Source organism: Oryzias latipes, chromosome 1, assembly GCF_053564925.1.
Source record: "Oryzias latipes strain Hd-rR chromosome 1, Olatipes_Hd-rR_3.1".
Taxonomy (NCBI): domain Eukaryota; kingdom Metazoa; phylum Chordata; class Actinopteri; order Beloniformes; family Adrianichthyidae; genus Oryzias; species Oryzias latipes.
Window position 1 is genome coordinate 19,236,846 of NC_136237.1, and position 16,483 is coordinate 19,253,328.

A 16,483-nucleotide genomic window follows, 5' to 3' on the forward strand; every position below is an offset into this window, starting at 1 on the left:
ATTTGCATCTGATTCCTGTGTTCCTGCTCCTGTACATGATACATTTCTGACCTGCTTGTTTTTTCTGACCTGTTTTATGTAGAAAAGCTGTGCAGAACACGTGTTGCCTTTTTGTCATCAACCATTAATGAGCATCTTTTAGATTGTAACAGAAACATGACAAAGCGAAACTGACAACATAAGCACTCATTATTATCACTAAATAATAATTTGCCATTTAAATACAGAAATTGTTCCATTCAATTTAAAACCACACATGGAATTTTTTACCTTAACAACACAAAGCAAGTCAAAACTTCCCACTGAGCTTCTTCATCACCTTTTAAAATAATTTTCTTTAGAAGTCCACTCTCCCAGACAGGTTTTAATCTTTCACCAGCCTTGAAAGACCTCAAAGACTCTTGAATAACTTTTATCTCCCATCTTTCCTAAATGTCTCCCCTGGCAAGGTATTCTTATTGCAATATTACAACAACATCTGCATTTCTCCTCTGGCCAAGGAGAATGCATTAATGACCACAGAATAACAATATATGAGTCATATTGAAAACACTTGACTCTAGAAGTCCTTATTATGAGGCTGATGTACATGTACTTATCAGGAGAGACTAGGAAACAAAGCCAGTCTGGAATGCAAATTCTTACTTCCTGCCTCTAATTAAAAAGTGGAAAAACACTCTCCTCCCCATTTTAACTGTTTTAGCACATTATCAAGGAAAGGTTAAGGAAGAAAATTGGTGGTAACAAGGAGCCAGCACATATACCTGTAAGGTGTTTCTCTACACTTGCATTTACTCAGTGTTTGGAGACTGAAGAGGGCCTGTCAGAAATTAAGCAGGCATCAAGGGAAACCATGAGACTTCCTGTATATTAATGAGACTGGCCCAATAGGGCCAAAAAATGCCCCAGAGATTTGTGGATAAAGTAGGAATAGAACATCAAAGATACCAAGCTTAAACAGGGTGGGGTATATAGAGCACTGGGAGGATCTTAAGGACAATGTTTCAGTGTGTGTGTGTGTGTGTGTGTGTGTGTGTGTGTGTGTGTGTGTGTGTGTGTGTGTGTGTGTGTGTGTGTGTGTGTGTGTGTGTGTGTGTGTGTGTGTGCTGTAACTGAGTGTGCGCGTGCGCATCAGCCTGGGGGCCATGATGTTTTGGTTCTAAAGATGTCTCAGTGGAAAACAACAATTAGTACACATAAGACGTAAATGAGAAAGTGAGCATGTGGAGATGGAAGCTAATGAGCGATCGACTGAGCTGGAACACTCCATCAAAACAACAACAGCAACCCTATGGTAGCACAGAGACTGTCCCCGCGGCAGGTTAAGAAAGACTGATGCAGACACACTCAGACTAAACACTTCAGCATCTCAAACAGATCCGTGATGACTTGTGAAGAGAAGCGCGCAAATGACCAGAAAAGAGGTGGGAACATTCTAAACAATCATTGCAGTCCTGCTACTCAGACTGTTGCAAAAGTTGGAGTAGTTATCCACTCTGACCACTTTCACCCACTGCCTTAATGACAGCAAAGAGAGAAAGACGTAAATGCAAAGCGAAGCACAATAACGCTGAAGTCCCTTTCAACAGGCTGAGAGAGGCTTGAAGAAAAATATACATGGCTGGCTTGGACGGTTTAGAGGGAGGGAAAGAGGCGGTGACTGTAACAAGGATTACAGATGAAAAGGTGAAAAATATTGTAAAAAGAGGATAGGGATAGACGGCACCCAAACTTGAAAGCGGAGAGGAAAACTGATAAAAAAAGGGATTATAGGAAAGGCAGAGCAGTTCCTGCTGTGCTCGTGTGATTAGGTGACTGAGATTATCCCTGTTTATGCAGTAATTATGATAATTCCTCTCTATGTGTCGCTTTTTAATAACATTTTTTCATTGTAATTTGTGTTTTAATACGCAAAGCTTTTTTGTACTGAACATCCTTAAAAAGAAAAACTCCCTGACTGCATTTCAATTCTCTGTTCTTCACTTTGCATTCATGGCAACCTCCTATAGATCCACTTTTCCCCCCCAATGGATGCAAACATATTTGAAAAATTTAATAGACCCCTTTATTTAATTAACACTAAGCATCCTGTGCTTCATAAAATGTCCACTTAAGAAATTTCAAGGGAATAAAAACATGGTGGAAAATAGTTTTAGAGAGGGATTTTTTTATGTCTATCTCCTTAAAATTGTGTTTTTACATATTAATATGTGCATCAAGACTAAATAGCTAACTTATGTTTAAAGGAAATAAATATCTTCTTTAAAAGTCAGTCATTTTCTGGGATCTTTCCTTAACAGCTTGCACAATCAATGCACGTCAAATCCCATGTATGTGTGTGCTGCATGTTTGCACCTGTCCACAGTCCAGGAGGTCACATTGTGTGGGATGTTGGTGGTGTGGGTCTTCCAAGTCCCGTTGGGTAGTTCCTTGAGCTGAAGAGTAAAGTATCTCAGAGGAGAGGAGCCTGAACCACTGATTCCCCAGTACAGGTGAAGGCGGCGAGCTTCGACCTCGTCCTGGGGGGCAGCCAACTTCTTAGGTGGTTGAGGACGCTCTGGGGATGTGGGACAATGAGAGAATAACTAAGAGACAAATGAGAATAATTTAGTCATTTAATATAATTTGAAACAGGAAAAACATATTAATACACTAGTCTTCACGCAGCATTGATCTTGAAGTGTTTATTTTATTATTCATTATTTTTTTTACTTCTATTGTTTAGCCTTGTGTTGCAGCTTTACGGTGGGTAAAGTCATTAATTACCTCACCTGGTCCTGTTTTCCAGCAAATATGTGTTAGGGAACCATCATTTTTTGTACGTTTTTGTTAGATCCATCCATCCATCCATCCATCCATCCATCCATCCATCCATCCATCCCACCCATTTGAGGCCATGGGACTGCTGGAGTCAACCTACTGTTGGGTGAAGGGGGGGACACACCCTGAACAGGTCACCACACTGTTGCAGGGCCAAACATCCACAACTAGGACCAATTTTAAGACACCAATAAACCCATGAAGCATGTTTTTGGACTGTCGGAGGGTCCACAGAAAACCCACACATGCACAGGGAGAACATGCAAACTTTACACAAAAGGTCCCAGCTGGGATTCAAACTAGGGCCTTCTCGCTGTGAGGCGAGAATGCTAATCACAGCCCTACCGTGCAGCTCTTTCTGTAACTTTATCTTGTTAATTTTTTCTTGTTTCTTTCAAAAATATTTCATTTTTTCCCCAAGCTTTATCAAACTAAATTTTGTTTACTGGCTTCCTCATAAATGACTGTCACTATCAACTATCTTTTTGGTCCTGCATCCCCAGTATTCTCAGTTAACATTGTGAATTTAGTTTAATATCATTCTGGTGTTGCTTCTGTTTTGATTCATTCATTCATTAATCTTCTTCTGTTTATCCCTTTCGGGGTCATGGGGCTGCTGGAGCCTATCCCGGCCACTTGTGGGCAAAGGCAGGGGACACGCTGGACAGGTTGTCAGTCTGTCGCAGGGTCACACTTATCACACACCCATAGACTCTCACAGTCACACCTATGGACAATCTGGAGCAACCAATTGACCTATAAAACATGTTTTTGGATGGTGGGAGGAAGCCGGAGTCCCCGGAGAAAACCCACGCATGGAGAGGGAGAACAAGGAAACTCCACACAGAAAGGTCCCCCATTGGTGTTCTGTTTCAGGTCCCCCAGCTGGGACTTGATCCGGGGGCCTTCTTGCTGTGAGGCAAGAGCGCCAACCACTGCTCCACTGTGCAGCCCCAGCTCTGTTTTGATCAAACACTTCAATCTTCAGAAATGGTCTTATCAGTCAAGGAAATGACATTCTATTTTCCTACAGTTTAAGACTTGATCGTTTAGTCAGCAGTAATGACAAAAGTGTGTCTGCTGTGGTTAGAGCCAACAACATCAGGATGACAAAAGCTGCTTAAACTTTACCTTTAGATGTTCAAGATATTAAATATATTTAGACCTCATTCACTGGACTGTCTTTTAATGCTTTAATGAGATTTTGAAGAAATGCACGTGTCAGCCAGTTACGTAGATGCAGAGTGTCGCTGTTAAAACAGACTCTCTGCAGCTAAAATGATGGAAATGGTCAATACTGTGCAAACAGCTATAACACAAAACATTTGAAGCAGACTTTTTATGCTACATTTACATTTTTTTGTGCTGCAGCGTCAAACAGACACATCTAATTACTGCAGTATCAATAAACGTGTTTCTTAAAAGATCATTAGTGCGCATGCCTTCATCAGTCCTTGCTGTTCAATTATAAGATGAAAGATAGCTCTTGTAGTGAGTGTCTTCAAACAACTGCAATCACAGTGGTGGGCCTTGGTGCACAGATGCATGCACATGCAAATAGGAACACAGCCAGAGGCGTAAGTGTCTAATTTCAGGGGCATAGTGTCATTGATTAAGCCTGGAAACAAAAAGAACTATTGATCGTCTTTAAAGTTTAATTAATCTTCACTTATTTTCTCGAGCATGCACGGCCACACACAGTCAGTCACGCAGGCTTGACCTCCTTCACTCATCCTAATCACAAGTAATTTGAGTCAGATTTGTTTGTCTCCCCCTTGAACCACACAACCTTATTCCTACTTTTTTTCTAACCCAACCATCATGTAACCTCTATTGTCTTTCTGTTGCCATCTTTTTCCTCCAGGTTGCTCTGTTTTTTTCATCTCTTCTGGCACTAAATATTTCCACAAGTAAATGCCTTATAGCATAAGTAGAAAAGTACAAAACAATAGAAAGGCCCAAAGAAGTTAGGTTAGTACTGGAACATTAAAAAAGGTAAGGAGAAACAGGGCTGTGGGCTAAATTTAGCTAATGATGTCATTTTGCCCATTACCTTATCGGATATCAATGTTTAGAGGCAAACAATTGCACCACTTTATCTCTGTAAAGGGAGTCACCCTTTTATCTGTACTGCATGCAGCCAAAAACACACCTACAAGCAAACACATTCAAAGCTTGTTTTCTTCTTCCAGGGATGAAGGTGATCTCTTTAGGATCATCTGATAGATGTTTCTATTAGGCTATTTTGTTTGTCTCGCAGCAAAATGACCCATTATGTTATTGAAGTGGAACCGGATCCATTTCTAAAGAAGCACTGGTGATAAAGCTGCAGATGTAATGCCTGATCCAATTATAATACCTGCACATGACATTAGGCTTCTGTTTTTCCACAAAAATTCACTTAACTGTCACATATTAATTCTGCTGGAATGTTTCAATTTTTTGACTTCTTTGATGCTGGTGTTATTTTGACAGACAAAGCTGGGGAGCTAAAAGATCAGTTTGAGTCGTCTCACAGTCTTGGAGCTAAGCCAAAAGTATTCACATACTTGCCTGAAGAGATGGCAGCAGCCCTGCCAGGAAATTCTTAGTGATCTTTTACTTGGCGGGACGCTTCATATTAATTTAGAAAGGTTACGTTTTTAACACCAAATATGTGAAGTGTATCCTCTCAAGTATGTTCGTGAATTCTTAATATTTTTTGAAATACCAAAACAGTTTTCTTTTTAATTATTGTTTTGTATGAAGTAATCCAATGTACAACAAAAAACAATGTTTGTCGAAAAATTTCTGGCTGATCAAATTTATAATAAATGTTAATAAGTATGACTGTAAACAGACTAATGTGGACCTATTCCAGGATTAGTAAATGTTACTTGACTAAAATAAACTTTAGAGTCAACTGTTTTTTATCACAGTGCACAGAGGGAAACATGGTATTGCTCTCATCTCTCATGTTCATTTAAGACTTTGTGCCACAGGTGAGATGACTGTAAAGGGACATTTATATCTGTTACAGTGTTACAGTGGGTGGTTTGGTTTTCATTCTGTTTGGTTTCTTGTCTGCAGGCTGTCCTTCCTTTGATGGGTATCAGCTGATTTGGCCAGCTGACCTTGCGGTGCAGATCAACTGGAGTACTAATGAAAGGCTAAGGGTGTCTGCAGCAGAGAGCACACTTGGCTGATCTCTTTGTTGCTCTTTGAGCTGCCTAACCTTATAGTGGATTTTTAAATAGTCTGTAAATTTTTTTTTTTTTTTGGTAATGTTTGATCCCACTGTGGTTTTTTTAAACATCCTTTGTTTTGGTTAGGTGATCGGTGAAGCATTGGCTGTTCCTACTGGTGAGACAGCTTCACATCCCAAAGGTGGTGCAGCACAACAGATAATAGTCCAACCTTTCTCCAAAAGAGACAGGTAAAAAATTATACACTTCTTACGTCTAAAGCTTTCTCTTTAAAGTCAATCCTGCCTTTAAGATAAAGCCCAGAGCGAAGTCGCACTTTGCACGTCTTCAGGTTCAGGAGTGGAAGAGTGGGAATAAAAAAGCTTGAGGCTGAGACAACATTCAGGCTGTGCCAGTTGGAGCTGTGTGTAGCGTCTGTGCCTCCTTTACCTAAGTCTCAAGGGGCTGGGACCACCTCAAAAACGTCTAAGAGCGCATTGCTAACACTTTGAATCGGCCACCTGATGTGTGGGGAGTCTTACTACAGTATCCACTGTCTGGTAAAGCACAGGAAGTGTGTTTATCACTGTCAGACGCTGATAGCCGTGTGTGGGATGAACTTAAAAGTGCTATACCCGGGGCTTTGAACCAGTGCCAGAAGCATACAGAAAGACATTTTAGAGTCTGAAGAAGACAACTTGTGGACTTTGGTAGACAAAAAAGGACTTCTTTTCGACAGATGGTGGACAGTCAGTGAAGACCATGTTGTAACGTTACAGCAAGAGCTTCTGTTGCTGGAGGAGTTCAAGAGATGTCTGCCTAAGCAGGTGGCTATGTACCTGAAAGAGCAAAAGGTAACATCCCTGCAGCAAGTTGCTGTTCTGGCAGATGAGTTTGTGTAAAATGCTCCTTTGTTAGTCCTAATGTTTATCAGGATGCCACCCAAACTACATAAGATTAATACAAGATGAGAACAGCACTTCTCCAGGGTTCAAGAGCAGAAGACCAACATGCTTATATTGCCAAAGAATTGATAAGAAGCTTACAGATTGCAAAGTTTTGGCACTGAAAAAAGTGCCTACTTATTAACAGCTGAAATATATGGGTTTATGTAAAGCAAATCTTTCTAAAGCAAAGCATAGTCCCATGAAAAATTAGGTTTAAGTTTTAGAAAAATATATACATCTTGGAGAAATGCAAGAATGGTGCACTGTACAAGCTTAAAAGGTACATGACCATTAGCAGGACAAGTTGTTGATGACTATCAAATTTTCTATAAGGCTCTGTTAAGTTAACATTAAGTGTATGCTTGAGAACTTTGTCTGAACCTGCTGCTTTTCTTGAGCTCAAGGGCTCAAGCACATCTTCTGGTGTGAAAGACAGAGTTTTCTGTGTCCTCTATTACCATGGCATTTCTTGCTGGTCTGTGTTGTGAACCTCAAAGCAAGCATAAAACTCATTTAGCTCATCCCTCCGCTCCTCGGCATGATTTGCCTCAGGCCCTGCCACACATAACGAATGATGAGAGTCTGGTTTTGTGTGGTATATCTCTAGCTCTACTCTGTATTAACCTCTGTAAAGGATCAACTGAGGTCACACATGCTTTTTTTTTGCAGACCTCGACATTGCTTGAGAAAAATACAGTAAACGTCCAGTCTACTTCACAACTAATCTATGGTTTGTGTTTGGAAATGTACAACAATGATTGAATAAATCAATGATGACACTATCAAACAGTAATAATAAGCCTAAAGTAGATGAATCTGTCTACAGTGTTGCCGTAATAGGTCATTGGGGCTTTTTATTTAACTATATATCTGAAGCACAAGAAAATAAATAAATCAGAATAAGCTTAAAAAAGGGATAAAGAAAACCAAACAATTATTGATATCTATACGTCCAATCATCAAACATGAATAAGTACCTGAACTTCAGCACTTAAAATATCCACCAGTTTCTTAATCTTTAGACTTTTTTTAGACTTTTCTTTTGTTTTTTTTCTTCTTGAAAAAGTATATGACTCTCATAACTTACTTCATTTGGTCTCTTTAGTTCTTTGGACAGTTTCACATTGTTGTAAATTAAACCAGGGTTTACTTGTGCCTAGTTTCTGGTAAACCAGAGGCTGCTTGTATGGTTTGAACAACACTTCAAGTTAGTTGTTACACTTTTCCCAAAAAGCAAACCTTTCGGAGAAATAAATCTGGTCTGGATCAAACAATAATACATGAATGTTGTCACAGGTTCAGTGCTATTTAGTTTTGACTTGTGTTTCTTGTTTCTCTCTCTCTATATAAAGGAGCCTCCTTTCTGATTTTAATTAAAAACGTTTTTATTTTGCTTCTTTCAAGCATTTGTCCAAACTTTTTAGATTGTTGCTTTGAGTAACGACTCCCACATTTTAGAATTAAAGCTTCTTTTTGCAGTTTTCCTCCTAAAGCTGGGTCCATGGTGGCTTCCCCCTCACAAATACACTCCTAGTGTACAGTCTAATGCTGAGTTTTGTGCAGACACTCCATCGTTGAATTTCATTTTTGAAGAAACATAACAGGAAAATACATGAAGACTCAAACACAACATTTACATATTTTGTGTTTATAAGAAAGTTTGTAATGGCAGCAACTTTTTGTCAAGAACAGCAGAAAGTTACCATGGCTAAATTTGAATGCAGCTATTGTTGCAGCATTGGACTGCTGTTGCCCCTGCCCTTTGGAACAGTGTGATAATGTGTCTTTCAGTATGCAAATTAGTGCACCTGCCCTCGGGACTGCACCTCCCTATTTTACGACTAACTGAAACCAGCATACCACCCCCCTCGATTCAATCTGGACCAACAGCTGATCATTCCACTCGCTTTAAAAGCACAGATAAACACTTAATCAATGCTGCTGGATTTCGTTAGAGTGGTTTGGCTCTGCGCCTCAGACTGCAGCTAGATGCTGTAGTATTTATCTGTGCTTGCTTATAGATAAGCTCTTGGTGAGATAATAGTTTAATTTCGGGAAGTACATTCGTGTTAATGCATTTTAATTTGGTAAAATCTAGTACCTGCAGTGCCAACGTTTAGGTTACTTGAGGGAAGTACACCATGTGTTGAGGCTGTATGTCTTCATTTATGTTAGTACAGTTTTAAAATCTTTCACAACACCAATCTATCCCTTTGTGTTGTTTGGCCCCTTCTCCCCCTTTTTGGAAACTTAAAGCCAAAACATTTTTGGAAGCTGGGCTTAAAGTTTGTAACTTTAATGCTGTGCTCACATCAAACATGACTTTTGAGATGAATTTACTTGTGCCTCCTCTGTTTGATTGTGTCGTGAATTCACTCCTAGATGCATGTCCAAAAATGTGTTCAGAAGCAACAGGCTAATGCATGTCATGCAATTTTTTTAAATTCCTCTATTACTACATTATGAAAACCATGGAATATGTTGAAATAGTAGCTTGGATTTGTTTATTTAGGTGAGTTCTACAAAGGCGCCAGCAAAGATCTTGCCATGTCTGGCTTGATACGATCATTCAGAGATGCTCCCAGTACAGTAAGTTTCACCATCTACTGTAGGGGCTGCGTTTGGATGACTATATAAGTGGGACTTCCATTACTTTGTGGCCCAGTTTGATGACTTGCTGTTCTGCATTAGTTTTATTCTTGTCTTAATGAAATAAAACATCAAGAAGCTCGGGACGAGCACAAATGGCAATGATGAACTTTTCTTCCATGTAGAATTTGGACTCCACCCACCGATCACATCATCAGCACGTCACTACCAAAGCTGAATCAAGACTGGTTGACGGGAATATTTGCCCAAGTTCCTAATTTTTAAACAACAGAAGATTTGTGTTGGTGCCAGCACCACCTGACACCACCGCACGCCCACAAATCACGTCTGGCCGGCCACTCAAACCACCTCTTCCCCTGTCTTTACGGCAAGACTAATCGTACGTAAAGACACGGCAACACGCCGTTTGGAATAGTCTGCCCCAATCAGACTTGTTCTGATCAAATTTTTTTTCCAATCGAGATAGGTGGGTTATGCCGATTGTTGATGTTGTTCATGTAAACGGTTCATTCCGATCGTGGGTCACTACTGCTCTGGCTTTCCATCATGCATAGATGGCGTTTCGCTCCAGAGAAGGCCTTGGAGCGCAAACAGGACTAACCGGCTGCTCCGCGGACGCCCAGTGCAGCGCGCGGACGCCTCTGCACTCCGTCCTCGCCCCGCAAGCTACCAGCCTCTCCCTTCCCTCCTTCTCCAAGCAGGAGGGAAGGGAGAGGGATTTCGCGTTTAGTGCCCCCCGACGTCTGGACCCTGCGTGGTCTGGGCTTGGCTGCCGGTGGACCGAGCGATCCGTGTCTCTGGGTAGAGCAGCCAGCCTCCGGGAGGATGCTTTGTTACGTGTGCGCTATGTGTGGGAGAATTCGGACTGCGATCCGTCCCGCAGCTCTAGGTGAACGAGCTCCCGAACTCAGGAGAATAGTGTTTCCCGGTAGAACTGTGTGTCAGAACAGAGCTCAGACGCCAGCTCACACACTGGCTTTGGGCGGTATATGAGCTTTTCAAAGCAGGAATGCCGCTCAGTCCTTGGAAACCGTTCAAACAATCATGTGGATTCGTGTTTTCAGTCGGCCGATTGCGGCATTTCACACACGGATTTTATGTTCATCAAGGCTAAATGTTGTTAGCGCGTGTTAGCCTTCTCTTACCCTTCTTCCAGCTCCGTTCTGCCACAAAAAAAGCACTGACCACACGGATTAAAAAAGAAATGATGAGCGAACAGGCGCTTCATAATAATCATAACAATAATAAAAGCACGTTAGGAAGATCATCTTGTATATTACCGGCTTGTTTACAGCGGAACTCATTTCCTATTCCGGTATTTTAGAGACAGGTGCACATGTGCAAATGATCTATTCCGACTGAAAGTGTGACCCATGTGAACGTTCGTTATAATCGGAAAAAGTTGAATCAGCATTAAACCAATTCTAGGTTGAATTCTAATCCGATCAAAAAATTTTGCACATGTAACCGCGGCTATTGTGTAATATCAATCACGGTACTGATACACTAAATAGCTTAAGATTTGTTTAGTAACAAAATGATTAGCATTATCCTAAAAATAAAATCTGAGTTTTGCAACAGCTCATACAACCCTTTAAAGCGTTGGTCTATGAAAGGACTTTTTCTCCTTAGTATTTTGTGAGCTGAATAAAGAATAAGTCTGGCATGAAATCCATCATCACGATCATTAACGGCATAAAACTTTCAACATCAGGAGTGCTTAAAAAAAGAATTAGCAAGCACTTTTATGGCATGAAAAAATTTCAAAACATAAGTAGACAGCTGAATATATGACAGCATAGCTGCTGAGCAGAGCTGAGCAAGTCTTTGTGTGGAAATATTAAAATTAAGACGCATCAGTTCTATTACAGGATATAATGGGTGTCATAGGAAGACAAATGAGATTTTCCTGTATCTTTGACAGTAAAGACATTTTCCAGGGAACCTTAGCAAAAAATTTTGAATGGAGGGAACAGACTTGAAATTACAAAATGAAACACTCAACAGCTTTTTGGTGATTCGTTTAATAAGAGCGCATAAAAACAACAAAATAAACCATACAAAATACAATCAATACGAAGACATCACTGACCTCTCAAGAAACTTTTAATTGAAATTACTGAACAAAAACCAGAGCTAGTGAAACCATGAAGACTTAAAGGACAAGAAAAACTTTTAAAAAAGAAACGCTACAGTCGGGCCAGATCAACTTGGTGAAAAATACAACAGCAAAAATTTCTGTTTCTGAAATCTAACAACAGCTTAGCTTTTATCCAACTGTATGTTCCACTGTGTTTGTGGTATAAACTCAGAAAACTACCATAAAGGATGACAGACAACACAAACATCAGGAAAAACAAGAAAGCACATTAATAAATATGTTAGAGACTGGTCTCCCTTGAGATAGCATCAGTTTAAAGTGTAAGGATTGCTCTTTTTCCTGCACCGTAAATAAGCATTTACCATGAAGGTTTATTCTCAAAAATCTATCGAGGTTTCTTTAAGTGTTTTATCTTCAAAACAGCCTTAAGAACTGCCCCTGTGGCTTCACTTTGTTCTTGCAGATATAAAGTCCTGTGGGATCTACAGTTTCTGTATCAAAAGAAAATAAAAAACGGTTTGGTCTATAGTAGGTGTTAGAATACCTAAGTAGAACTGCAATTAAACTAACACATGACATCTTACTAATAATTATCTGAGCCAAAAATCAGCTCAGATCTTTGAATTAGAAACCTGACAGCTTTTTATCTACTTGACAGAATAAACCTGAGGTTAGGTTCTTGATTAGTTTTATAATTAAAGTTGGTTTAAATGATCCAAGGCATTCATTTCAATATACTATTACATGGGTAGCTGAAATGCTAAAAAGTTGAGACTAATAGGCATCTTATCTAGGTCTTCTTTCATGGAAATTTCTTTGTATCACTCTGCGTGTGTAGGTGTGTGTGTGCTCAAAAGAAATGATTGTTTAGGCAATGTAGTTTTTGCCGCTATACAAATCTTTCATAATAACTTGGCTTGTATTTAACTGAACTGAAATAACCTAAAATATAAATCCCTAACCTAACTGTAACATTATTGCTAGAAGCAGCTTCAGCAGCAGATTCCTGCAGCCCCACTGCTCTAAGGAACAGTACAGGAAGTCATACCTGCTGTCTCCCATCACACTCTATAACTCCGCTGTACTGTCAGGTAAAAAAACCCACATGAATGCATCATCTCAGGTGCTCTTCAAACTTTCATTTACATTAACTGGGTATTTTAGTTTATTTTATTTGTCTGCTGCTATGTGTGTACATGTACTGTTTATAAGAGTTTTTTTCCCCCTGTATATTTCGTATTTTATTGTGCTGCTACTACAATTTAAATATTTTTCCTTTCTTATAATAGATCTATTGGCTGTTTATATTTGAATTAGTGCTAAATTATATAGTTTTCCTCTTTGCATTGCTGTGAGAAAATTAGTTATTATTAGTCTTTTAATATGAAAAACTCATGACTAGAGGCCTCTACAGAACCTGCCGACGTGTTTTGGTCTAGTTTAGTCAATAGAACAGTTTCAAATGTTCGTTGACCATCCTCAAACTTTTGCAGATTTTAAACACAGACCAGTAACGTATAGTGTTTTGCTTATCTTTGTGACACAGAGAAGCAAACAGTGACAGGAAAGGTTAAAGGAAATACGCCAAAGATATAAATGCAACTGACTGAAGTAGGAAGAGGGATAAATGCATGTTGGTCCAGACAAGAGGAGATAAAACCACTGTGATCTTTGAATCAAAGGAGGATAAAATCTAGACTTATTTGTTTGCAGACTGAAGGAAAAAGGACACGATTATTCTTGGTCAGATTCTTCTTTTAAAGCAGAGTCCTCACTGGCTGTCAGTTCCAGTTTTCATGATAGTGGTTAAATGTCTGCTGTCTTGAGCTTTTACAGATAAAACTGCAGCAGACTTGCAGTCACAATAAACAAGCTGTTTTTGGCCATTCGCTCTGTGACCTCAGTGCCTTTCTTTTGTTCCCTAACCCACAACAGTTAAAATGAGGTAGAATTTCACTTAGCGTCTTTTGGTTTTTTCTCTTCAAAAATTCCTGTAACTGACATTACGTAAATGTTAAAAGAAAACTATAAATTAGAAGAGATTTCTTTGTTTCAGAAAATTACGCTGATGACAGATAGATCCGTGTTTGACATCCAGTCAAACGCATATCTTTTTAGGCTCTTTTACGGGGTTACCGTTTGTTGTTCAGATTGGGGAGTCAGCAAGAAGGTACAAAGACATGTGTCCCAAGAAAAAGCCACTCATTTTACTTAGATACTCAGTCTAAATAAATGCTTAATTTGGCTTAAGCAAATCTTGTTAGGACACTGTCCTTGAGCATACGTCTCAGTTTTTAATTTTCCACTCTTAGAAAATATGTGCAACACGTAAAACCAGAATTGTAATATTTTTCTCCAGTTCTGCCAGAATTTTACATTTTAACAGATGTCGCCCAAGCCTTGTCCTCAGAGCAAACTGTCCCGCATGGTTTCAGTGCTACTCTGTTCAAACACACCTGATTCAGCTCATTGTCAACCTTTGCACAGACCTTACAAAGACTGCCATTAAAGGCAGGTGGGCTTAAGCAGTTTAAGACAACAGTTGTGGAACACTTCAGGAGGCAAGTCATTTAAAAACAAAGAAAAATATATATTTATTATTGTGTGTTAAATTTATTGATGCACTACTGTGTTTCAGAAATGAGGCAACTGTACTGTCAACCAACCTTAATAACTAACAAGTGAATTGCAACCTTACATAAAACCTAGAATTGGTTTATTGCTGATTCCAACTTTAAACTCAGTTATAACTCTGAACATTTACCCACAATTGAAAGAACCAGGATGTATGTTTTATGAATAAATATACTACTAAAAGTACTGGTGAATAAGAAAGGGATGTTCTTATTAACATATAAAAATCAAGTAAACACACACATATTAAGGATTTTAAAAGGGCAGATTTTTTTTGCTATGTTGTTAAGGAAAACAGAAGCTGTAAGTAATTTTACACACAGACCATCAAGCAGACAGTTTTTGTGAAAAACAAACAAATAAACAAACAAAGCTTTTATCTAAAGGTTATATTTCCAAGTGAATATTGGGATTCAGCAAAAGGACGAAGAAGCAATGATTTCAAGTGAGATGACATTCTTTAAAAAAGTGTTAACGGATTCGGCTCACCTGGGAAACACAGCTATCTAAAAGTTACTAATTCCTGTTGTAGTGTGCAGTTCCATCAGTATCAGTCTCTGATTTGGCTCAAAGGGATTACACTTTGGACCACAAAGTAAAAAACACAGAGCTTCCCAGCAGCAGGTTACTGCATCTCTGCAGCTCTGACTCCACTTCAGTCATCCTGCTGTTTACAAATGTTTGTGCACAGAGTTATCACACAGAAGGAAATGGGACTTGCACACTGCGATGCTGCTATATTGTTTATTAATGATCAGGACTTTTGTTTCCTGTCACTGAATGAGGCCAGTTATAATTGCTATAGTTTATTCTTGAACAACAGGCTAATTTAATGTTTTATAATATTAAAAAACAAGATCCAACACCAACAGAAGTCATAACTAAACACCCCAATACAAGTCAACAAAACAGGGACCAGATCCAGCTCCACAAAAGTAGTGTAAAGACTCACAATGAATGATTGAATAAATGAAAATCCAGTTTAAAAAAAAGGGTCAAGAAATGAGGAAGAAAAAGAATACAGAGTGAATCAGAAGCATAGAGCAACAAACATTAGGGTAGTGGATTGTGTTGTCTGTGTAAGATAGCGAAGTGCAGTCAGAAGAGTTATGTGTGCGCCCACGCCCAGATGGCTTTCAGCCCTTCCTTTAGTGTGGAATGACTTCTGAGACCAGGAGAAAGAATGCTGGTGTGCGCGGCTGGCAACAGCTACATGACTTACAGCGCAAGATTGAGCTAAGACAGGTGCAGACTCGGATATTACACTGTAGGACATCATAAATTACTGAAATCTGATTTGAGTAACCAGAGGTAGGAAGGGAAAGTTAAGAGGTAATGTAAGACAGAATGATGGAGTAACATGAGTTGTTCTGGATTTAGTGAAAATGAAGATGTGTTGACACATATAGATCTTATTCAGAACTCCACTGCAGGCGCTGAGAAAGAGCTAAAATCTCTGTGCAGCAGTCAAGGTAAGATATGAGCAATAACCTACTGTTCAACTGAAACCTGCATGCCCTGATGGAGGCAGTATAGTCCGAAAAGAGCAGCTGCATAAAATGGAGTAGCCAGTATCAATATGAAACCAACCTTTGATAGACTGGTTGGCTGCATTGGCAAAGAGCTCAGACCAGCTGAAGGTGGCATTCCTTCCTCATTGCAAACATGGTGGAGAAGACAGTTGATCTTGTCACAGAGCATGTGGCAGGAATGAAATTATCTACTACATGCTTTGTCCTTACTGTGACAGTTTAAGAGCGCCTAGACACAAATGTTTCAAACTATAAGAAGCAGATCTGACAATCAATAATAGTTTAACAAACTTGTACAATGGTACACTTTGAAAACCCCATCCTCTGTAACCATAGATAGGAGTTCTACGGTTACAAAGAAACATAGAAAACATTGAAAGAAACATCGCTTTTAATTCTAACCTCTAATGGTTGGGAGAGGAGAAGTCTTTGACTTTTCTTTTTTTTTTTTTACCAATAGTCTATCTTTAGCAAAAATACCAAACACAACTATATTATTTATAATGGATGGCATATAGATTCATAAATACACGATAGGAGTTTGGTTGGTAAGAAATCCAACTGTCATGTACTGAAATGGCTGCAAGTAAAGTTAGAATTCTTTAGTTTTTTTTTTTAATTTCAAACAAGTGCAGAGAAAAAAGGCTTTTTTAGTGTTGTCATTTCCAGAATTGG

General features: G+C 39.2%; 1 protein-coding gene across 5 annotated transcripts in view; it reads right to left on the reverse strand.

Moving 5' to 3' along the window:
- LOC101162904 (protein sidekick-1) overlaps positions 1-16,483 on the reverse strand; it is a 318,971-nt gene that overhangs the window by 22,724 nt on the left and 279,764 nt on the right. For all 5 annotated transcript variants that reach the window (XM_078944349.1, XM_078944355.1, XM_011477316.4 and 2 more), the window contains one exon: positions 2,356-2,557. In XM_078944349.1, the coding sequence (XP_078800475.1) occupies positions 2,356-2,557 (202 nt within the window). The remainder of the gene's footprint in view (positions 1-2,355; positions 2,558-16,483) is intronic.